Source organism: Neomonachus schauinslandi, chromosome X (assembly GCF_002201575.2).
Source record: "Neomonachus schauinslandi chromosome X, ASM220157v2, whole genome shotgun sequence".
Classification (NCBI taxonomy): domain Eukaryota; kingdom Metazoa; phylum Chordata; class Mammalia; order Carnivora; family Phocidae; genus Neomonachus; species Neomonachus schauinslandi.
Genome location: NC_058419.1, coordinates 104,928,890 through 104,954,367, shown reverse-complemented (window position 1 = coordinate 104,954,367; position 25,478 = coordinate 104,928,890). Strand labels below are relative to the sequence as shown.

Sequence of the window (25,478 nt, the reverse complement as noted above, 5' to 3'; positions counted from 1 at the left end):
CTTGCTATTTTCAGTAATTTCTACTTTACCTATCCTAGTAGGTAAGTAAGTGGCAGTATGTTGTTGTGGCTTAAAGTTACATTATACTAATGGATAATGACGTGAATATTTTGTCATCTCCTTATTTACTATCCATATGTCCTTTCTGGTGAACTGTGTGTTCAAGCCTTATGCTCATTTTCTAATTAGATTGTTTCTTGCTGTTAAATATAGAGAACTCTTTTGGGGGGGTGGGGAATGATATGCATGTGATAAAAGTGTCTTTAGCTATATGCCAAAGAAAACAAAACACAAATCTTAGATCAGATAGATGATTGGTAAGTATTTTGCCCCCAGCACGTGGTGGAGGTGAGCTGTGTGCCTTAAAGTTGGGGTGGTTGCGTAGCCTGCAAAAAAATGCATAGGACATCATCAGTGGAGGAAGAATTTTAAAATTCTGCCCCTGTATCTTCCCAGTGTGTCTTGGGACAAACAGTTTCTACTGCTTCATTGTGTGACTCTCAGAGGGCGCCAGAGACCACGGCTGTCCGTATCCATGGGTTCGCATAAGGACAGCACATCCGAAACCTCCTCAGAGGTAAGTACGGCCTTTATTATTATTTTAATATAGTGTATGGGTGAGAATTAGCAAACATCACAGTAAATCACACTTAGTAAGGCTAGTTTTTTTTTTTTTTTTCCAGCAAACTTTTGTATATAGATATGCACGCATACTCACAGACACACGTAACTGGTAGATATTCATGCTGAGACTTTCTCATCAAGAAGGTAACTTTGTTGGTACAGTTCTTTTTGCTCAAATATAAAATGAACACTTGTTACGAAGGCAGACATGCTGAAAACCTTGTGACCTTCTGGAATGCCTCTGAACACTTGGGAGCTAGTCTTTTGCCTTAACTTCAAAGAAGTGTACTCTACCGAGCATTTCTATGGCCTTACCAGCAAACTGGACATCACTAGCGATGGCAGCTTGAATGGTGGCAGCAATTGCCCGAGACTGGGCTCCAGATGACTCTCCTGGGTGTGACCTTCATGAAGGGCAACTGCTCCGCTGAGGAGATCTCAGAATTCCTGAATATAATGGCGATGCAGGCCGGGAGGAAGCATTTCATCCGTGGGAGCCCAGGAAGCTCATGACCAGAGAAGAGCCCCGAGTACCACCAGGTACCAGACAGAGAGCCTCCATGCTCTGAGATCCTGTGGGGCGCGAGAGCCCACGGGGAGACCAGAAAGAGTAAAGTCCTGGAGGTTTGAGAAAGGTCACTTAGAATGTCCACAGTTCCTTCCCATACCAATCTGACAAGGCTTTCAGAAGTGAGGGAGAGAGAGCAAAAGGGACTTTTAGCAAGGGTTGGCTGGTTTCTTTTTAGTTTTTTTAGTTTGTGGTTGAAGACCACAGTCTCAGGATTCCCTTCGCCCCACACAGACACCACTACACACTCCTTTCCCTTCTCCCGCCTTCCATTCCCATCCCTTCGGCGCGCATGCACATGCACACACACACACACTCTCCCCTCCTACACATACGGTATGTCCCTTCCCTACACACAACACACACCACTACAGTATTCCTACCCTTACTTTACCCACGGTACACGCTCCCCTTTCTTCCCTTACTGCACACACAGCATGCACGCACTGCCCCTATCCCTTCTCGCCACAGACTTCCTCCCCTCCTTCCTTCCTCTACTTACACACATTACACTTTCCTTTTTATTCTCTTCCCATCTCGACACATACACAGTAGAATCCAGTAGAATCCCTTCCTAGCTTCTCTTCCTTTCCCTCTTCACCCACACTACCCTGTTCCATCCCTTCCTTCCCTTTTTTTTACTCTTCCATCCTTCTCTCTCACACACATACCACAATCCTTTCCCATTTGTCGCTTCCCTCTTCCACACTGTCCCTTGCCTCTCTTCCCATGTCCACACGGTACATTATCCCCTCCTTTACCTTCCTTTTTTCCTACACACACACTATCCTCTCGCTCATCTTATCTCCACACCCCCCCACACACACCGCACCATTGCTTCCTTTCCCTTCCATTCTCCAAACACACACGATGCCACACTTTCCCTAGTTTTCCTGTCCCCATATACACATGACACTATGCCAGTCCTTCTCCACACAGACACTACACTATTCCTTCCCTCTCGTGTTCTACCTCTTTTTCTCCATGCACACATGCTATACTCTTGCTTGCCTTCCCTTCCCTCTTCCACACGACACTACTCTACTTTCCCATTTTTCCCTTCCGTTCTTTACTCACCTGAACTACAGCATCCCTTCCTCCCTGCCCCCTCCAAACTGTTTATTCCTTTCTCTCCCCTTTCCTTCTGCACACCACCCTGTTCATTCTCTTCTCTACACACAAATTCTACACTATTTCCTCCCTTCTCCACACACACTACACTGTCCCTTCGCTTCTTTTTCTGCTCACCCACAGTCCACTGTCCCTTCTCCCCCAGCCACAAACTTTTCTTACCTCCCTCCCAATCACACAAACAGTATCTTCTCCCTTCCCTTCTCCACATCCAGATACTACATAATACTGTAGTTTCATGGTGTCCCTCCCCTCCCCACTACAGTGCCCCTTCCCTTGACCACACACACAGAGAATAGACTACCGTCTTTTCATCTTTCTTGCCATTCTTTTCATGGTCTGTCTTTTGTTGTGCAGAAGCTGTTCAGTCAGCCCTTCGTTCTGCTATAAATAGGTGTAGCTTTGGTATCTCCATGGAGGAGGTGAGTTCAGGGTCTTCATACAGCGCCTTCTTGGACCAGAACTCTTTTATTGCTGTGTGTCAGGTTTAAGAGTAAGAGATACTCTTCCCTCTTATTTTATGATCTGGAACAGGCTATCACTGCACTGAGTAGGTGTTTCTTTGGAAAGTTGTTGGGCTTCAGAGATAGTTGACTTGTGGCTTTCCTAATACTTTCAGTCCGTCACTCTGTAAAATTAAAAGATGCATATGTGAATTTGCTTAACGTATCCAAGAATGCAGGGGAAATTAAAACTTAAATTAGGTAGCCCTGAGGTTGCTCGGGACTTTGTGTCTCGGGCCGGCTGGAAGCTATGAGGTATCAGGGTCCTAGAAGACGATGGGAAGTTGCAAGTCCAGGTGAGAGCAGGTAAGTGTCCGTTTGGACACTTGGGAAAGCAGCTTTTCAGTGGAAAGGAAGTTGAGGCTTAGCTATGTGGTGGGTGAGGCAAGGCTGTGGGAGACCTTCAGATGCTGTGTCTGTCTCAGTGTTGAGAGACTAAAGCATAGGATGTAGGAGGGCTCTTCACAGTTACTCTTGAATCCTGGATAAACTAGAAATCAAGTTTCCACTGGGAGAGGCAAGGTAGGTGTTACAAGTACCTGCCTCTGTGCATTTGATCATGGTTAACTCCAAATACAAATGCTATCTTCCATAAAGAAAAAAAAAAAGGAAAGGTGAGGGGCACCTGGCTGGTTCAGTCAGTAGAGTATATGACTCTTGATCCTCGGGGTCATGAGTTAGAGCCCCGTGTTGGGGGTAGAGATTACTTAAAAAATAAAAAAGAAGGATGACTCAGAGGATGGATACAAGAACCCCAAGATGGAGGTGAGAGCCTGGGGAATTATGCTGAGGCTTTGAAATCTAATCAAGGAACTGACAATAGTTGCTCAGTGGTATTTCAGAAGTGCTACTATCCACTGACTCTTGTACTTCCCATTTGCCTGTTTCTGAACAACAGTGTCTACAGATGTGATCCTATTCCTATCCTGCCATTGTACATGGGATGTGTGAGGACAGATGACCTAGCTCCTTGCTTCATAGGTCCACAAATAGAGATTTACTCTGCCCAACTGGTATGCTTAATAGACTTCCTCCCAAGAGCCTCGTCATCTGCAGCTAGACTTGGGGATTTAGATGATGAGGCTTGGATTTTGAGCTGATGCTGTAGTGAGATAAGATGTTTTGGGATCTGGGGAGAGGGTAAATGAAAAAGTAGGAACATGAGACATTGGGGCCCAGAGGGTGGACTATGGCAGTCAGAGTCTCATGGCATTCCTATGACCCCCATCTCCTGGTAATGGTGCTTTTGTGTACTCCTATCCTTAAGGTTAGGTAGGGCCTGTGACTTGCTTCTAACCAAGACATTCTAGCGAAGGTGAGGAGATGTCACCCCCATTACATGACATTATATGTGTTGGGGGAATAATGAGAAGCAAACTATCGTGCTGACTCAAAAATTCGTCTCCACACACAAAAAAAGGAAAATAAAAAACCAATCGAACTTAGTAAGGAGAGACATTCCTTCATAAGGGATAACTGCAAAGGTAGAAAGGGAACTATCATAGTAGGGAGAACCCATGCCCATAAGATCTGCACGGATGTCAAGCATGAGGTGGGCCAAAAGAGTTTTCCATTTGGAGAGAGGATACACAAAGCTGTGTATGTGTGGAAGCAGAATAAAGATGGTGTGATTGGGCAGAAGATCAGAGAACGTTTTACCCTGAGGCCAGTCTATTTGCAAAAGGGGTTGCCTGCTGGCTCAGCTGAGGGTGGGCCTACAGGAGGAAGAGAAGCTTAACCAAAGTTGGGCTAACCATTTATGAGGCCAAGAATGGGATTTCTGAGGATCTAAGAGCAGGTATGTGTCTTACCTAACTCAGACGGAGACTGGATCTTTGAGGCAAGCTGTTTCCTGGAACACAGAAGCGGTGGACTGCCTAACCTTCACTGTTGTCCCGGATCACAGGGCTCAGGTAGTATTCAACATTATCATATAGGAAAGAACAAAGTTTTATTACTGAATAAGCATTAAACTGGACTATGATGTACATCCCAGGCAAGCAACTGAAGAAAAAGCAAAGTCAAAAAGAAACCTTACTCTTCTATGTCGCCAAGCAGATACAACCCGTTCTATACATTTCCTCAAGAGGAAAGATAACTAGTCCACAAGGAAGAGGACTTAATGGGTCCATTTGTCACACCTATTTCTTCCTAAATGCATGTGGTCACTGGGGTGGTCCTCTGTGATAGCCTTTATCCAAAGGAAAACATTCCTGGGATATAAAATTGGTAAGAAGCTTCTTCAGCTTTTCCAAGAGAAAGGTTTTCTATTTACACTTTTTCTAAAGTAAATGCTATTTAAAAAAGGGGGGGGGGGGATGATACTCCCTCCCTGCCTTTTTGTGGCACCAGAAGAATAAAACTTTTTTATTTTTAACTTATTTATCCTTATAATACCATACCTTTGTTACTACAAAGTAGTAACAGTACAGTTTTACAAATTCTCTCCACTGCCACTTCTACCTTTCTCTGGGCAAATTGCAGCCATCTAAATAGCCAATAAGTCCATAGTAAATTATAAGGCAAGGGAATTACAAAAATAAAGTAGGATAAATTCAGTACATTATTTGCCTTGGGGGAAAAAAACCTTTAAATATATCATACTAATAGTGGATGGTTAAAGCAGATTCTTGATTAACAACATGCAAAACTTCTCCATCATATATTAATTTTATAAGTTGTCGTGATGCTTTATTGCCTGTTAACTATCTGAGTACTATTTTGTAATTCCTTATAAAATATTACCCAACTCTAGAGCCTGGTAATCTAAATTTTTAACTAAGAGTTGTATTTCTCCTGAGTTTCCCTTAGTCATGTAAGCAAGATCTACATCATGGCTTAGGCCCTTCAGTAACTGCTCCATCTCCCCGAATAATTTTTCCCACGTGTGAACACAGACACCCATGGCCATTATCTAGTATCAAAATCTGATTAGGAGATGCCTGTCAAAGGGTAGAGTTTGAGTTTTTGGTGTTTACTTACTGTACATGACTATTTTTAAGCCTTGAGGATAAGCCTCTAGGAATAAATAGCCTTCATCTCTATATATTGGGGCTGGAGAGAACTTGCATCCCAAAGTGAATGGAGTGACACTTGGTCTGTCCTCCTAAGTAACAGATTTGTTCCAGGCCAGGGCCTGCTGGCTGGGCCATGAGGCCCCACCTCTCAGACCAGGTCCACCTGCTTGGGGGCCAGGTGGAACACAGGGTGCCCGAGGGGCAGGGAAAGATATTACCTCAGCTTGTATCCCAGCTCCCACGCTGCTCACAGCCACTAAATGTCTGGTCAATAAACAGGCTGCCCCACCTGAAAAAAAAAAACAACAACAAATGCTGGTGGTCCCAATAGGAAGGGCTGGTTTTTCTCATATTGAAGTAAGAAAAATATAAGTTATGTGGTCTTTTGGTTAACCTTCCCATACTGACATTTATCAGCTTAACACCTTTTTTTGTTTGCTTTGTCCCAAGTGACTAGTTCAACTACTCTTGATCCTGTTGCCTTCATATGAGGGCATCATCTTTTATTCAAGCTCTCAATTATTCTGTAATCATTTTTCTTTATCATACTGTTTTCCTATCTACTGGGTGTGTGGATGACATGGGAATCTTGTAGGTCGAATCTTGGCTAAGACATAAAGTGGACCCAGGCTAGAGCATGACCTACACAAACCTGTGTCCTCAAACAGGGCAGGTAATTCATTAGCAGTTAACAAAGTTATGCCTCAGTCCCTCTGTGCAGGGAAGTCCACTAATGAAGGCAACAATGCAGCTGAAAGATCACTGCCTCCTTCATTCCAGGACTTGATTTAATGTGGGGAAAAATAGAAGCAGGGGAGCAGAGAGCAGGAATAGCTGAGAAAAGGGCCTTTAATTTCTCTCTCTCTTTTTTTTTTTTTTTCCAGTTTTTCCTTCTGGCTATTCAAGTCATATTTAACTTTCCTATATGAATGATATGAATCCCATGCATACCAATAATTCATTTGGTTAAGATGAGGCCCTTTTGAGAACCTCTGCGTATTCGTTATACAAATTAAAAGAAGTGTCCTCAGGCTACTGCAAGACTAGATTCTTATAGGAATACCATTCCTAATGTGACAGAGAGAGGACATGTTAAAGACAAAGAACTGTAGGTAACATTCCCAGCTTCCCATATTTTTCCATAATCAAAGCTGATGGTGATCCTAATGTGATTTTAGAGCCCATATTCTCATGCTTATTTTATAGAAAAATCTTGAATTCAGAGAGGTTGGTTTTTCCGACAAGTGTTCCAAAAGAGCAGAGAGCTAGAAGGGAGACTTTATGAGTTAAGGTCTCTTACCTGACTACTGGGTGTCCGCAGAACTTCTTATTCACACGATTCAGGAACTTCCAGAAGTCTTATCCTCATTGCCAAATTTGTTGGGGTAGTTAATTGAAAACAAAATCTCCTGCCAACTCAGAAATGCCTCTCCACAAAACATAGGAAGGAGAGAAAAAGGTTTTATTATTTAATAAGCATTGAACCAGAATGTGACACCCATCACATTGCTAAAGAGATTGCTAAGACAGAAAGATAGCTCACCCATTTATATAGCCAAATAGATACAACCCATTACATGCATGATCTTAAGCTAATAGTAACTATTCCTCAAGTAAGAGGACTTGACAGCATCATTTACTACACATAGTTCATCATAAAATCGCCTGATAATTTGGGGCAGGGGAGAGCATCTTTGTTAGCTAATTGCCTTTATCCAAATGGAAAAAAAGAAAAACAACTTCTCATTTCTTTATGACAGGAGACAGTTTTTTACAACTATTTCATGGAGACTGGCAGATAGGGGTGCTATTTTACTTAATGTTCACATTTCAAGGGCCTGACTCCCAGTTACTTGAGAAAAAACTGCTAGGCTGTAAACTGGCAAGAAGCGTAATCAGCTCTTAAGAGTTACAAAGATCTCAGTGAAGCAGAGCAAGTATTTACAAGTTTTCTAAAATAACTGCTCTAAAAGGAGTCGCATTTCTTGATTTGCACGAGGAAGACTTGAATTTTTTCTTATTTTTTTACTGAGGTATAATTGACATAGTATTTTATTAGTTTCAGGTGTACATGATTCAATACTTGTACTTTTCCCTTATTTTAAATTTTTATTTGTCCTTATGTATGTCAAAGGGGATATGGGACTCCCCTGACTCTTGGTATTAACACTCCATTTTGTTAACAGAAATGCTCTTGCTATGCAGGTGGCCCTGAAGAAAAAGCCTGTCACGCTGTCAAGTGCCTGTGGAGGGGGCGGGTGTGGAATGGGTCACATGTCAAGGAACTGCAGCCTGGCCTCTAACCAACAGCCGGCGGCAACCACCAGAACAACAAAACCACGAAAACTTCTGAGCACCATTGCCAACAATGTGAGTGAGCTCAGATTCATCTCTAGGTTAGCCTTCAGATGACCACACAGCTCACATGACACCTTGAATGCAGCTAGGTGAGACTCTAAAGCAGAGACCACAGTTGACTTTTACCTGGACATCTTACACCTAGAAACTGTGAGATAATAAATTTGTGTTTATCCTGCTAAATCGGTGCTGATTTGTTACGCAGCAGCAGTAGAAAATGAAGACAAGGGACACCTGGGTGGCTCAGTCGGTTAAGCGTCTGCCTTCGGCTCGGGTCATGATCTCAGGGTTCTGGGATTGAGTCCCAGGCTCCCTGCTCAGTGAGGAGTCTGTTTCTCCCTCTGCCTGCCACTCCCCCTGCTTGTGCGCATGCACTCTCTTGCTCTCTCTCTGGCAAATAAAAAAAAATCTTAAAAAAAAAAAAATGAAGACAATAGTCAACCATATTTACCTGGATATTAACTCTTTCTTTCAGTCTTTCTTCATCCCTTGTATACCAAGGTTCTAAGCATAAAGTAGTTACCTGGACAGGTAAAAATAGGTTCATGAAACATTTGAGTAAGTATGTAGGAACTGTTCACTCTGTCAAAGTTGAGGGTACCTGGAAGGAAGAATGTAAAGCCAAGGTAAAGGCAGGCCGTGTTCTGGGCTGACAGCTGCCCATGATCATGAGTATATCAATGAGAGAACCAAGACAGCACCATCTTCCTCCATTTCCCCTCAACTTCAGACCCTGTGGACTTATTTTTGGGTGACTCTTTCTGCATTTAAGGACAGACTGTCAGAATTTAGTCTTTCTCACTAGAATTCCAGATACCATTTAGACTGTGGAGAGTCCCCATTTACACACCTCCAGGGCATAACCTGCCCTGACTGGTAGGTCACTTGCTAGAGGAGGAGGTGCTCACAATGAACTCAAAGCTGTCTGCCCACTGTGGAATCTTGGTCACTCCCTGCTTCCTGATCTCCCTCTGCTCAGAGTAGCCCTGATGACAACAAGGAGAAAGAGATCCCCCTTGCTTCCTAAGTACTCTAAACCCCAGTATGGGTCTCTACATGAGACCTGATAAGTGGTAGAATTTGCAGAACAATTCCACATGTGCAAAAAAAGGCTGGAGGCCCAAGAAGACCTGAATAGACATTTTGCCAAAGCAGACATCCAGTTGGCCAACAGACACATGAAAAGATGCTCAACATCACTGATCATCAGGGAAACTCAAAGACACAACGAGGTAAAAAAAAAAAGCATGGAATTCCTCAAAGCATTAAAAATAGAAATACCATAGGGTCCAATAATTCATTGGCTATTTACCCAAAGAAGACAAAAACACTAATTCAGAAAGATCTATGCACCTCTATGTTAATAGCATTATTTACAATAGCCAAGATATGGAAGCAACCTAAGTGTCCATCAATAGACAAATGGATAAGGAAAATATTTTACACACACACACACACACACACACAGGAATATTACTCAGCCATAAAAAAGGATGAGATTGTGTAATTTGAGACAACACGGATGGACCTAGAGAGCATTATGCTAGTGAAAGAAGTGAGACTGAGAAAGACAAATACCATAGGATTCCATTAATAAGGAGAGTCTAAAAAAACAAGACAACCAACCAAAAGCAACTTTCCAAATGAACAAACAAAAAGCAGAATCAGACCTATAAATACAGAGAACAAACTGATGGTTGCCAGAGGAGAGGGAGGTGGGGGATGGGCAAAATGAATGAAGGGGAGATACTGGATTCCAGTTGTGGAATGACTAAATCATGGGGAAAAAAAGGCACAGCATAAGAAATACAGTCAGTGACACTGTAATGGTGATATAATAGGACAGATGGTAGCTACACTTGTGGCAAACATAGAATACATAAATTTGTCAAATCAGTAAGTTGTACACCTGAATCTAATGTAACATTATGGGACAACTCTACTCAAATTAAAAAACAAAAGGTTAAAAGAAAAAAGAAACTGGAGGGGTGGGGGTAGAGAGTCCCAGGCTCCCAGTCTTCTCACCCCAGAGCAGAAGTACTCATTCTGGTGGAGAGGGAGGTGGGACATTGCTCCCATCACATCTGCACAAGCTGGGACTGTCTCTAAGTTGTTCACATCTATCTTCTCGGTTCTCTTCAGTGTGTCTGTAATCAGTGCTATACCCCTGGTCACTACTGTCTATAACACTAGTGTCCCAGTTATGCTTTCTTACAGTCCAGAGATTGACAGGTCAGGGACTCATGCAGAGGTGGATGGGATGAACGGATCCCTGGCCCAGGGAGTTTTCTCCCAAGCTAGCGCTAAGTACACAAGCGCTCCTTTCTGCAAGTGAAGGCCCATAATGGTATCGAGGCCAAATACGCAGGGGACAAGGGGGCTGAAAGAGCTGCCATTTCTTCTCTTCCTCTCCTGCTCACATCATCCCCAGTCCTGTTACGCAGGTGACTGATGTCCCCAAGTTCTTTCATCTCTTTCCCTCCAAATCTCCTACTTGACCCATGCTGGTGTCTTTCTAGTTGATAGACTATACAGTCTTTTTGCTCTTCTCGCCTGTGATCTAAGGTTGAAAATTGTTATAATATATGTAATGGAAGGTGTTTAATCCCTTCTAGAATTGAATTTTGTGTCTAGCATGAGGGAAGTGTTACAGTTGTGTTATTTTTCAGTTTGGATTTCCAGGTTCTCCACTGTCCTATCTTAGTAAAAAAAAAACAACAAAAAAAAACAAACCTGTTCTTTCACTACTTCTCTACAATGACAGTTTTAATAATCAGAAGTTCATGTGTAAGTGGGTGTTGTGGGACACTCTCTTCAGTTCTATTGGTCTCTTTGTTCATATTGGCAAATAGAGCACACATTTTTAATTATGGTTTTTAAAAAATAATTCTTAATATCTAGTAGAATAAGTCCTATTTTTCTTTATCAAGAGCTCTTTGACTGTTCTTGGTAATTTGTAAATAAATTTAAAGTTTAGAATCAGCTTGTCAAATTTCAGTATATGTGCTGCCGAAGCGAGCACAGCTTGTCAAATTTCATATACAAAAGCTATGTAGTTTCTTTTGGGGAGACTGGGTATTTATCTACACTGTAGATTACATTTGGGCAGAATTAACATGTTTACAATATTGAGTACTCCTTTCCATGAATAGGATAATCCTCTAGTTACTCAGTAGCTGTATATGTTTCATTTTTATTATGTCTTTTATATCTAAATACATATATTAAATGCCCAGTATTCATTATGGTACTTTAGAAGTTATAGTTTCTTAATATCATGGTCAAACTGCTTATTGCTGCAGAAATAAAGTGTATGTTTTTATACTGATCTCTTACTCAAGAACTCTTACAAATACTCCTATTGATTTAATAGTTTATCTTTATTATTTGTGATTTTTGTAGGTATCCTTTACTTGTAACATATGTGCTTTTATCATGAATGATAAATTTCCTAAAACACTATGATTTTTTCCTGTGCAATCCTCCTTTCATTCCTAGGAAAAACTTAGATCTATCACATATGTGTGTATACACACACACACTACAAAATTCCAGGAGTATAATGGAGAGACTTATTCGACTTTTAAAAATTTTCAAGCACTACACAGAAAGGTCTACAGTATTACCTGTGGGAAACAGCCCAAGTGCTACTCGGATATGATAGCACTAAACAGATTTATCAGAAAAATATTTAAAGCATCCCAATGATTCAAGAGTTACCGAAACAGCAGCATATTACACCCAGATAATTAGAAGGTAGAAATAATGAAGACAAATGCAGAAATGATGAATTAGATGACAGCAGAGCCAACTAATGAAAGTCAGTTCTTTACAAATATTTCTGTAACACCTTCTGTAGGTCTTACCAGTTACAAAAGAAAGAAGCAGAAACAAGTGATATTAAATAAAATTCTACAAAGTGTACATGTAGAAGAAATTTACAGGCTGTAATTAACACTATAAATACTTTCACCATTCTGTCGGTAACAAATGGTAGATAAAGAAAAGGGTCTACCTAGTAGAGAATTATTTTAGCTAATAGAAACAAAGGAATGAAAGAATTACCATTCGGCAGCCCCTAATGGATTAATGGATGAGGGTGATGATCCTTAGTGATTGCTAACATCACCACAAAGGGGATCCCAAACATTATGTATCTGCTAATGTAAGTGCACAGTGGCCCCTCTGGAGTAGTGTTACCAATAAACAAAGTGTGATCCGATTAAGCTTCTTCCTGTTACTGCTGAGTATTGTTGATGCTGAGTGCCAGGGACACGGGGTTCAATATTCTGTTCTCTGTACAGTGTTGTACATGTTCGAGAATTTCAATGATAATGTGATTTTATTTTAAATAGCATGCCTTTAAATTTAAAAATCCAAGAGAAATGGACTATTTTTCAGCAAAATAGAAATGATTAAATAGGTTCATACAGAAATAGAAAACTTATTTTAACCATAAAAACTAAAATTGTAGGTAAAACACAAGGTGCCCTCAAAATGTTCCCAGACCAGCCAAATTTGGTCTCCTTACACCAAATGGTGAAGGAGAAACGAATAAAACTTCGACATAAACTCTTTCGAACCATACAAAAAGAAGGGAAATGACTCACCCACTCTAATGCCTTAGCTCTCCTTGATACAAAGACCAAATAAAGATACCCTGAAAAAAAGAGCACTTCACCTGGGCTCACTCCTACTCAGACAAATAACATAAACAACTTCATAGCATATACAATACAGGGGCCAATAAAGACATAAGTTGCATCAGAGGAATGCAAAGATGGTATCATGTTAGAAAATATGAATCAGAATTCACTACACTAAGGGGAGGAAAAGCATCTGGCAACATGTAGGGGTAAAGAAAAAGCTTTTGATAGACATTCCACACCATTTCATGGTAATAACTTTTAGTAAACTTCTAAGAATGGAATTTCCATACCGTAAACTCATCAGCAAATACACATAAATGTGAAATATTAGAAGCATTCCCAATAAAGTCTGGAAAAACACAGAATTACGGTCCCACAAACTTGGATGTGAATGTACAGCAGGGCACAGCCATGCACAAGAATAAGAAGAGAAGAGGTATGGATAATACAGAGAAACATAATAACAGGACTAATCTCATAACTAAAATATCTAAAGTAATAAGCAAACACAACATTCAAATATATAAGGAACGTCAAATTGCTAGTATATAGAAAGTCCCCGTAGTAAAATCAGATGCCTGGTCACACAAAATCAATACCGAATTAGAACACGTATGGACGATGTACCATTTACAACAGCAACAGTATCTAAAATGTACCTAAAATGAAACCTCACACAACTGCAGATCTTTATTGAGGCAACTAAAAAAATTTACTGACAGAGAAAGAAAATGTCCCAGATGGAGCTGTAAAATATGTTTATTCAGGGGAAGAGAATATTGTAAAGATATAAACTGTTATATTATTTAAAGTTTCAGAGCCTTACTTGTAGCTTCCAAGATGAACACTGATCACAGGCTGCTGTTTCCTGTGCCCAGAATCAACGCTTGGAAAAACTAAAGCTAAAACAGTATCAACAACAACGATACTGCGAAACACCTGAGGGGCACTAAGTGTGCACTGAACTAGGACTTGTGTGTGGGCAGGCCCTGAAGTTGAGACAGGTCTGTAGAAGACAGCATTGGTGGTTGGAAAGGTTTTAGGTTTAGCCTTGATTTTTTCCAGCATGCTGTGGAATAGTCTATTTCTGCTACTTCACTGAAGGCAGCTCCTCAGGGCCCATGTGCCAGGACTACAGGGTAATATCAGGGCAGGACCAAAGTCTGGGTTGCTTGAGGTGGGTCTGAGTCAATGAGTCCAGATAATGGTCCTAATAACTAGCTGAAATTTTTTTCGTTGGTGAGGACTGGGCTGTTATTTTTTATAGTGATCTTAATAGATTGTAAGGCATGAATGAAAACAGAATAGAAAGAACACATGAGATCTAGTGTCTTAGCAAATTTCAGGTAAATAATATATTATTATTAACTATAGTCAGTGTGCTGTACAGGTTTCCAGAACTTACTCATACCTGAAAGACTGTACCCTTTCATCAGTATCTCCCCCTCTTCTGTCACCTCCCAGCCTCTGGTAACCACCATTTATATGTCAAAAACATAAATATTGAAATAGAATAGAAGGTATCATAGTAGTTATGCATAGGACAGAAAACTTACCCCAGAAACTTTCAGAAATGACAGTGATGTCAGCCAGGAGAGGCTATAGGGTATGCAATCAGAGTAAGAAGTACCCCGTTTCTCCATAGGGTTCTTGAGGACCATAGTGGGGGGGGGAGGGGGTTGGAGAGGCTGCATTTACAAAAGGGAGGAACTCTAGAACTGTAAAGAACTCAGTGCAAGATCTCTACCCCAGAACACGGGACCCCAGAGGATTCTCATTTGCCTGCAGCCATCTCTGGAAGACCTTAGGCAGCAGTAGCCCAAAAAAGTATACCTTCAGGTCACATCAGGAGTCACAGGGAGCTGATGGCATTTATCTGAGGCGTTGACCTCAAATCAGAAGAGTGACTTTGCCCAGCACCCACACGGGATCAAGGAAAGACCCTGAGAGACGATTGAGGGAGTTGAGTCCCCGCCAAAGTGCACAGGTCCCCCCAAAAGCTACCACCTGGTGACTGTCAGATTGGGGAAGCCCCAGCGATGACAGCTAAGCTCACACCCCCAAATACTTCCTACTGGAGGCTGGGAACGAAATGAGACCCTTGGTCTGAGGCCAGCACACTCAGCACGGCAGAGGGAGAATTCACACCACCTGCTAAGAGTCAGTGACAACACCCTTGCTAATCCTGCGGGACTCTCCCCTACAACCCAGCACACCACACACTATCCCCCCACTCCCCACCCCGCCCACAGAGCCCGCCCCCACCCTCCAGGGTCCTCCTGGGGGCCCAGACCCACATGACCGGAAGTGGACCTCGTGGCCCTCGAGAACTTCCTCCTAACCACGCCGTGGGCAGTGAGGCCTTGTCGGACAGCTCCTGCCTAGGGTGAGCGCGGACAGGGGTCCCACGGGCTGTTAGGGGTCGACGTCCCAGGAGTCCCGGGTTACAACCGTGGGGGCACATCCCCGACAGCCCCCCGGCCCCATCTCCCCTGGAAAGAGGGGTCCAACAGACCCTGTCCCGCTCCGCCCCTGCACTCGGGGCTCGGAGGCCCCAATATGGCTGTTAAGCCCCAAGTCCCTTGGCTTACCCCGCGGGGTCTCGGGGATTGCAGGCCTTGGCCCGGGGCTGCTGGACTCTGGCTCGGCTCAGCACAGGCAGAGATCCCAGGCCGACTGGCGGCAAGGAGAGGTCCTTCGTGAGGGCTGGGGGGACTCCCTCCCCCAGGACAGGGGCCACGCAGAGTCCCCGCTCCTGGCCTTGGCCTGGGAGGGTCCGGGCCGGTCTAAGGACTAAGGTGCTCCATCACTTTGTGCTGCAGAGACTCGGAGAGGTAGGGGCCTTGGCCTAAGGGGCTGGCAGCAGGTCAGCTGAGGGAGGATTTCCAGGTCCTGCCGGGACTCAGGGTGAGGACTGTCCGCCTCCTAATGAGTCTCCAGCCCCTGCTGCCATTAGCGTGAGTGGCCAGCCGCAGGGCAAGAGAGAGCAGCTCTGGGCTCTACCAGCAGTCAGGGGAGGACCCTGAGTGAGGACTGGGGGAACCACCCCCTTGAAAGGAGGGGACCAGAGAGAACATGGCCTGTCCCCTCCTGTCGACCCTTAAGAGCCCAAGAAAGGAATGTCAGGCTGAGACTTCCCACCATTTCTCCTCTCAGGTCTCAGGCAGGTTAGAGCTTTGATCTGCAGGTGCAGCCCCAGTCAGAGGAAGGGAGGGTCCCAGGTCCTACACGGAGTCCAAGTGGGGATTCTGCGTCATTCCGAGGACCCCACGAACTGCGGGCAGAGAAGCCCTCCCATAAGTGCTCGGCACTAGGTGCCCCCTGTACTCGAGTGGTGGGCGGAAGTGCTCCCTGCTTTCCTCCTCCAGGGTACCCTGGAAGATCACAGGGTCTCCTTCAGAGCAGGGGAGGGGGGTGGGGGCCCGGGTCTTGCCAACAGTTATTAACAGGACGATCTTGAATGTGAACTGCGAGGACCCCCCCCCCCCGTCCTCCCCCCCAACCCGGACACCGCGGTCTTCCCTGTCAAGAACACTGCCGTCACCCCAGTAAACCCCGGGCAGGGCTGTGTGCCTGGGGACCCAAGGCTCACACCCCCTTCCTCCACAGGGTGCTCAGGGCCCAGGCTGACCAGGGTAAAGGGAGGCCTGTGGGGTCCTACAGCAGTGCCCTGGGGGACCCTGCAGGGGCGGCCGGGGTCAAAGCCAAGGTGGGATCTCTCCGCTGAAGGGGCTCACCCCACCCCACCGTCCCCCCTCTCCAGGTGCCCTCACCACCTACCAGCCTTGCGCAGCGTCGCCATGCCTCGGGGCCAGAAGAGCAAGGTCCGTGCCCGGGAGAAACGCCACCAGGGCCGCGGTGAGGCTCAGAGTCTCGGGGGTGCTCCTGCTGCGGCAGCAGCAGCCGCCGCAGCAGAGGAGCCCCCCCGCTCCCCCCCGCCCGGCGTGGGGGCGATGCCCCCGGGCTCCCCCGAGGCGGGTCCGCCCCCGCAGCCCCAGGGCGCCCCGGCCCCTGGGTCTCCTGGCGCGGACCCTCCAGGCCCGCCACGTGACCAGGGCGCCCAGAACGCGGAGGCCGCCGCCGCCCCGGCCCCCCGGGCCGCCCGCAAAGACCCCCTCACCCGCAAGGCCAGCGTGCTGGTGCAGTTCCTGCTGGAGAAGCACGGCACCGGGGAGCCCATCACGCGGGCCGCGCTGCTGAAGATGGTCAGCAGGAAGTACCGCGAGCACTTCCCCGAGATCTTCAGGCTCACCTCGGAGCGCATGGAGCTGGTCTTCGGGCTCGAGCTCAGGGAGGTCGATACCCGCAGCCAGTCCTACACCCTGGTCAGCAAGCTGTCCCTCCCGAGCGACGGCAACAAGGGGCTGCCCAAGACCGGCCTCCTGATGGCGCTCCTGGGCGTGATCTTCATGAAGGGCAACCGCGCCACCGAGGAGGAGGTCTGGGAGTTCCTCAACGTGCTGGGCGTCCAGGAGGGCAGGAGGCACCTGATCTTCGGCGAGCCCCGGAAGCTCATCACCCAAGACCTGGTGCACCAGGGCTACCTGGAGTACCGCGCGGTGCCCGCCAGCGACCCTCCGCGCCACGAGTTCCTGTGGGGCCCGCGAGCCCGCGCGGAGACCAGCAAGATGCAGGTGCTGCAGGTCCTGGCCAAGATCAACGACACCGTGCCCAGCTGCTTCCCCGAGCTGTACGAGGAGGCGCTGCAAGAGCAGAAGGAGCGCGCGGCGGCCCGTGGCTGGCGCCGCGTCTAGTCAATCAGCGGGGGCGGCTGCTTTTCCTTGCGGTGGGAGAGGGCAGTCGACCGGAATTCCAGGTAGTGCAGAGTCCTAGGGGTTGGAGGGAACAAAGCACAGATCTTCTTCCTATTTGTTCGAAACGGTTAGCTTCTATAAACGCATACACAGTTATATTTAATTTAGGTGTTTTCAAACGTTTTTTCTTCTAATAGCGCATTTAGTTCTAGAATATAAACTTAAGAATGACGTGGCTCTCATTTATCGCTGTTTCACAAATGAGAGTTACAGTTTTGGTACATGAAAAAGAAAGTCACAGACCATCTATATTGTATTCGTGATCCAACAGCAGATAACATGGCACTGCAATAGGGATTTTCATGGAAAGGTGGAAGAACCACACAGTAAAATAGGAACACAAAATGGAGAAAAAAAGTTAAAAAAATAAATAAAAGGTGTTTAATTCATGGTTTGCCTTTTCCTTTTAGTCTTAGTAAAAAGATAAGATACTTTAATTTTTTTTAGCTTAAGAACGTTTGTTTTTGTCCCTGTGCACGGTATATTCTCTGCTATCTACTGGATTAAAAATAAACTTAAATGGGAGGGTGGTATTTTGGGGGGTTCATAATAATAACTGCCATTCATTCAGACCCAATATATCTTAATGAGTATGCCAAGTGCTTTACACAGTACATAAATGCCAACATTCCTGTAGGATAGAGCTTAGCGAACTTCACTTACAGATAAACGACTTGTGAATATCTCAAGTTCACAGGAGTGGTAAGTGACCTCACTGGGACTGGATCCCTGGTCTGGATTGGTCCGGATCAGTCTAGAGACCCATGCTCTTCCTTTCCTCCCAGCCTGAGCCAGACCTTGTATCTTTTATTTCGTTTTTCTTCTCATTACTCCAAAATACATCTCATGGGATAAACAAAACCCTGACCCAAAGCAGTGTTTTGGAATACATAGCCACAGTAACAGTAATGCTGAGTAAATGTGTGAAGAAAGAAAAGAAAACAGTTATATTCAGTGACAATATGATCATCTATATAGGCAGTATCAGGTAACCTGAAAAGATCGGGGGCTCTCCAAATTATCCTGCTCTGCCCTTTCCGTGTAGGAAGGAAATCTGTCAGGAGTGAAACTGCATAAGATGCTGTCTAGCTGGCGCAGAGAAGGAAGAGATCAGGGTGATTCTTCTCTGACAGCTTAACACCTGGGCAGCCCCCTGCCTTGTGCCACAGCTTCCCCATCTCACATCTTCCTAGGGACGGTGTCCCAGTGTCTGCAAGGTTGGCAGTCAGGAACCTGCTCAAGTGTTTGCAGGGATGAGGATTTGCCAGCAGCCTTTAATCAAAGAGACAGAAGACAAAATGAGAACCCTGTATGAATGGGGGGCTAGACACCAACAGCACAGAATATAGGGAGTGCTGAGAGACCATGCCTTAGCTACTCTCAGACCTAGAGGGCCTCAGGTAGAGCTGCAGCCTGAGCATCCCCTAACTCATTCTTCAAGGTTCTCAGGGATGTAAGAGCCATGGTTTAAGGGTTGTGTCCTCAGGTCAGTGGGCGGGGGGGTGGGGGGGGGTGGGAGGGTCCCAGCCTAACAGGTATCATGGTGAGGACCCTGAATGAGGAATGAGGAACTCCCCATCCCAGAACAGTCGGGGCTCCACAACACATACCCTACTTTCTGCCTTGTGTGGCTATGGTCACCCCCTCATTTCCTCTGGTGGGGAGCAGAGGAAGTGAATTCACAGGGAGGTGAGGTCCTTGGGCCTGTGCAGCAGCTCTGATTCTGCCCAAGTAGGAGATCCTCATGGGCCTTAATTGTATTTAAGGTGAGGACAATGAGTGCTGGTGAGTGGACCCCCATGACAGAGCGGGACCAACAGAGGCCTCAGGAAGGGGTAAGCCAGGGAATAGCAGCCTGACTTCTCCCTCTAGTGTCTCCGGAAGGTGACAACCTTGGTGTAAGGCTGGCTGACTTAGTAGAGGAAGCAGTCCCATATGCTACCCAGAGTCAAGGTCAAAAACCTGAGCAAGGACTGAGGGGCTACTAACTGCAGAAGAGTGGGATGTCATAAAATTCTGCCCCTACTATCATCTTTCAGAAGATCGCAACAGCCCTGGACAGATAGGATTCATCCGGACTTCCAATTTGGAGCTTCCAGGCAAGTAATGGCCTTAGCCTGAGGAGTATGGGTTTTTTAGGTGACTGCACGGTAGATTCCCAGGTCCGGTCATGAGTCAAGATGAGGACTGTGAATGAGGAGCAAGGGGACCACTCACCCCAGAATCGAGGAGAATGCCCAGAGTCCCACCCTTGCTGTCAGCCCTAGGAGGCCCAGGGCAAAGCTCTCCAGCTGAGGTGTCCCTCTTTCCACAGGAAGTGGTCTCCCGGAGGAGAGGGCCTTTGTCTAATGGGAGCAGCCTCCCTCAGTAGAGGGAGGAAACCTACTTCCTAACTGGTGTCAAGCTGATCACTCTAAAGGAGGATAAGGGGACCCCAACCAGAACAGAAGGGGCCACACACAGCCCTGCCACTGATGTCTTCCCTCAGTAAACCCAGGAATGGGGGCATGATGAGTCCCACTCATTTCCTTCTAGGGCCATCTCAGGGAGGTGAGGCACTTGGTCTAAAGAGTAAGCGTCAGGTTAGCAGAGGGGGAAATTCCAGGTCATGCCAAGAATCAAGCACAGGGCCCTAAGTACAGAGGGAACCACCCAGATCATAAAAGTGGAGACACCACAGAATACCTCTCCTACTGTCAGCCATGTGACCACAGGAAGTTTTGCCACGTAAGGCAATCCTAGGTGGTCAGAGGGAATTAAAGGAGTTCGTGTGAGAGAACAGGCCTCCAGGTCATAGAAAGGACCAGAGTGAAAACTCTGAGTGAGGACTAAGGGAAACACCCAACCAAAAAGTGAGAGGAAGTCTCACCATCCTCTCAGAACTGAGGAGCTCTAGGAAGGAATATTCAAATGTGTCACCCACTGGCTTCCAGCCCCGGGGGACTTAGGTCAGTAGAAGGAGGCATCGTAGATCCTTAACAGAGAGGACTACAGGTGTCACCAACCTCAGAATAGTAGGGTCCCATAGAGTTTTGTCCCCTGCCATTAGCTCTCAAAATCTCCAAACAGCTGTGACTAGATGCAACTTACCTGGCTTCCACTTCTGGGGACTCAGGGCGGTGAGGCCCTTGGTCTGAAGCTAGCATAGAGACAATTTCTAGGTTGTGCCAGAGTGAAGGGTAAGGACCCTGAAAATGGAGCAGCACATGAAAACCGTAACAATGGGGGCAGTGCATAATATCTCCCCTGCTGTCAGTCCTGGGAGACATTTGGATAGCTGTCAGGCAGAGCAAAGGCAACCCTCAATTCCTGTCGGGGTGACAGAGAAATGAGGACAGTAATAGGTCAAGAGACGAAGGAATGAGGCCATCTGAGAGTCAAACTGAGGAACCTGAGTGAGGACCAGTGAGGTGAACCATCACAAGGTCCAGATTTCCCTACCACAGGCTGGTGTGGCCAAATATGGCTAGCCTCACTCTTTCTAGTGGGTCTCAGAGGGTTGTTGTGGCCTCATTATGAGGAGATGTCTTCAGGTAAAGGTAGAGAGGAGCCACCAGCCCTCCCAAGATTCAATTTGAGAACCCTCACTGAAGACTGAGGGGGCGACATCCCACCCCCGGAATAAAGGAGACAACAAAGAGTCCAGCTTTGGCCCTGCTTTCAGCACTTCAAGGCTCAGGGCAGGGGTGACAGGCAGAGGATCCCCAATTCCTCCTTTATATCATGTCTAAGGGAGGTAAAATCCTTAGTCTGAAGGTGAAGCCACTAGAGGACAGAAGGGTGGGCCCCAGACCCTAGGTGGCACACTGAGTAGACTCCCCACGCTAGAACACAGGAGGCCCCACTGCCGGCCCCTGCCGTCACCCCAGTAACCCCCGGGCAGGGCTGTCTGGCTGGGGCCCAAGGCTCACACCCCCTTCCTCCACAGGGTGCTCAGGGCCCAGGCTAACCAGCGTGAGAGAAGCCCTGGGGGGGGGTCCTACAGCAGTGCCCTGGGGGACCCTGCAGGGGCGGCCGTGGTCAAAGCCAAGGTGGGATCTCTCCGCTGAAGGGGCTCACCCCACCTCACCGTCCCCCCTCTCCTCAAATGTTGGTGACCTCGCCACCTGCCAGCCCTGCCCAGTGTCACCATGCCTCGGGGCCAGAAGAGCAAGCTTTGCCTCCATGAGAAATGCCCCTAGTGTCTTGAGGGTGCTCGGTCTACTGCAGCAGCAGCAAAAGAGTCCCCCATCCTCCTCCTCTCTTGTTTTGGGGGTACTCCCCAGAGGTCCCCTGTTGCTGGCACTCCCCAGGAGCCATAGAGAGCCCCATCCACCAGTATGGCTACTGTGGCGGTTTCATGCCCAAGACCAGGTGAGAGTGCCAAGAACCAAGTTGAGGATAGGAAGAGCATGTCACTGAGAACACCGCCCCCACCCCCGGGAGCTAACACACAACTCCTCTAACCAGGTAGGTGAACATATTGGTACAACTTCTGCTGCACATCTATAAAATGAAGACCCATTACAAAAACAGTCATGCTCAAAGCGCAAGAATCACTTCCCTGAGATCCTGAGGAGAACCTCTGAGTGGCTGGAACTGGTTTTCAGCCTTGAATTAAAGGACGTGAATCCCCACCATCACTTCGATGCTTGTTGTGTACTAGACCTCCTAACAATGGAAGTTTGAGTGATAAGGGCCTGTCCAAGACCCATCTCCTGGTGACCCTCCTGAGCATGACCTTCATGAAGGGCGACTGTGCCACAGAAGAGAAGACCTGAGAGGTTCTGAGTAAGATTTGGGTATATGTTGGGAGAACAACTTCATTTTTGAAGAGTCCAGGAAGCTCACCACCAAAGATTTGGTGAGGGTCAAGGACCTGGAGTACTGGCAGGAGCCGAACAGTGATCCTCCACACTATGAATTCATGTGGGATCCTCCAATGCTATGAATTCCTGTGGGGTCCAAGAGGCCACGCTGAAACCAGCAAGAGAAAACTGGTATTTTTTGGCCAAAGTCAATGTCACCATCCTCAGTGCCTTCCCATCCAATTATGAAAAGGCTTTGAGAGATGAGGAAGAGAGACTATGGAATAGATGCAGCCAGGTTGAACACCAAGACCAGCACGCAGTCCTGGGCCATTACCAATAACTACTCTTGCATCAGGTAAAGTCTGAGGGAGATTCTTTATCTTTTCCCTGAAGAATGTAGTTAGTGTTTTAAGCAGTGGAAGACCCAGGTGGGACTGGAAGAAACACGGTGCATGTTTTCTTTGTGTTCCTATTCTACCAAATTTTTGGTTTGTTTTACTCTGTTAGTACTTTCTGTAAAGCTAAAAGATATGTATCTAGAATTTCTTGGATTGTTCAAGATTGTGGGAGGACTGAAAACAATAATAAAGTAGACATTCTGCTCACTCTCTCTCTTTCTCCCCAACCATTAACTGAGCATCTCTTCTTCGGGAGGTCTCATGCTAGTACTGGGGATGGTAAGAAAAAGAAGACCAGGCCACTGTCCAGAGAATTCTAGTCTAGGGGCTGCTGCCATGTAAGGAAGACCGTGAACTCCACGCTATGACCCCCATAAAAGACAAATTAAAAGAAGGGGTAAGGGAGACAGGAGGTTCCTGACGAGAGCAGCCACGAGCAAATGCTCTGAAGCAAGGCACTTGGGAGCTTTGCGACACTGCACTTGCCTTAGCGGAGGTCATTTTACGTTAAGCAGGATAGCGGACTAGATGAAGTTGTGAGAATTGTGAGCAAGGAACTGACCCTCAGATGGTGGGTCTCAGAGTTGAGAGACTAAAGACTAGAATGAAAAACTGCCCTTAGTAGTTACTTTGGGACAGTGGGTAAACCAGAGAGCATCTCCACCTGGGGCAGGAATAGAAGGGGTCCTGTGCTCTGGTCCCAGTACATTTTGTGGACCTGATCGCTAGGAAAATTCTAAGAAACAAAGGTGACACTCCTCTGAAGTGAGATGTCACTTCGCTGTCTTTACACTGGGCTGGGAGGGCCAGAGGCTACTCCATTAAAGAGGCATTCTATTAATTAAATTATTTTGGGGCGCCTGGGTGGCTCAGTTGGTTAAGCAACTGCCTTCGGCTCAGGTCATGATCCTGGAGTCCCTGGATCGAGTCCCGCATCGGGCTCCCTGCTCGGCAGGGAGCCTGCTTCTCCCTCTGACCCTCCCCCCTCTCACGTGCTCTCTGTCTCTCTCAGTCTCTCTGTCTCAAATAAATAAATAAAATCTTTAAAAAAAAATTATTTTGAGTGTAATCTGGCAACCTCTAAATGAAGGCGTGATTTCTAGTGGTGGTGAAATGAATAAAATTAGGGGTAGTTTGGATGTAAAGGCATGTGGGAGGGAAACTGTTGGTCCCTGACACAAATGCTAGGACCTCTGAATTACATCTAGTGGGGGGAGACTCTTTCACACTCAAATTAAATAACATATTTTCAAATGGGGAAAATTTACATAGTTTTACTGGCTAAGCAGTATTTCATTCCCTCCAAAGGGGGTGCATATTTTCTGACCTCTCATAAAATAAAATTTAAAAAAATCCCAAAGGAGTTGGTATTATTGTCTGGGGTCATAATCATCATAGCAATAAATGCCATTCTTTCAAGATCATTGTATCGGGTGCTTTGCAAACATCACATCTATTCCAACAGTCCTACCGGATAAGACACATCAGACTCACTTTGCAGATGATCAACTTGCAATTTTCTCAAGTTCACCTGGCTTGTAAGTGACAGAGCTGGGACTAGAGCCTTGGTCTGAACGTGTCCAGAGGCCACACTGTGCCACTCCTCCCAGCTGAAGACACATGTAGTGTCCCTTAATTCACTTTTCTTCCCACTACTCCAAAACAGAGCTCAGGCAGTAAGAAAGGAACTTGTAGCCAAAATGTTAAAAGCAGGCGTAAAGGAGCATGGTTAATACGAGAAGAAACCACAATTTGGGGATCCTCTATGGGCTGCATTTACCAAAGAGCCAGCTACCCCTAGCCCTGTGGATCCCGGAGAGCAGACTCTGCCCTGGCTCCCAACACATGTGTCCAGTTCCAACGATTTCCTGCATTACAGCATCTTTGCCCTAGGCCTTCCCTACTGTGCCCTCATGTCCAACTCTGGAATCTGTTAACGGTGTGGTATTTGAGACTGGCCTCTGAACAAATACACTGATGAGTGAGCTTAACTAAGTGGTCAGTAACCAAAGCCTTCCTTGCAATTTGGGGATGAGCAACGACCAGGGATTTTACTATGTAGCAAACACCTAGTGAGGCTGAATTCCTCAGAACCCCAGCGTACTTCTATGAGCGGAAAATGGTTCCTTGGCAGACACGCTATCTTTGAACGGCAAAGATTAAAATAGTTCCCCATCCTTGCCCCAGGGGAATACCTTGGCTTTTTTTCGTTGGGCCTAGTGGCACTTGTAAAGTGTCCTGCACATTCAGTCATGCTGAGGGTTGCCCGGACTCACGAGCAAAGCTTTTGACCATGCTTCAGGAGGAGAACTTTCTCATCATCCTATTGAGACTCTAGACTCTATTTAAGAGGTGAGTGCAGAAAGGATGAGAATGTTCTTTTATAGATTCCAGGTCTATTATTTAACATGTTTCATCTTTCCTCTTGTGTTTTGAACAAATGGAATAGAGTAATCATAAATCTTGTGATGCCTCATCACTCTAGCATGTTTCACTTCTAGATCAATTTTTGTCCACACTGCTGGACATATTTTCTGCTTCTTTGCATGCCTACTGACTTTCAATTGGATGCTGAAGCCTGTGACTTTTGCCTTGTTCACACTTATCCAGCATAAAAGACCTCAAC

The 25,478-nt window shown here is 46.2% G+C and overlaps 1 protein-coding gene across 1 annotated transcript; it reads left to right on the top strand.

Moving 5' to 3' along the window:
- The first annotated feature begins 16,650 nt into the window (after positions 1-16,650).
- Positions 16,651-17,604, top strand: LOC123323386 (melanoma-associated antigen B17-like). The gene has a single exon (XM_044911621.1). It carries the CDS (start codon positions 16,651-16,653, stop codon positions 17,602-17,604), a length of 954 nt encoding a protein of 317 aa, XP_044767556.1.
- Positions 17,605-25,478: the final 7,874 nt, after the last annotated feature.

Bases quoted from the DNA above. Each gene is read 5' to 3' on its own strand.
- LOC123323386 (XM_044911621.1), top strand. From the start codon at position 16,651: ATGCCTCGGGGCCAGAAGAGCAAGGTCCGTGCCCGGGAGAAACGCCAC.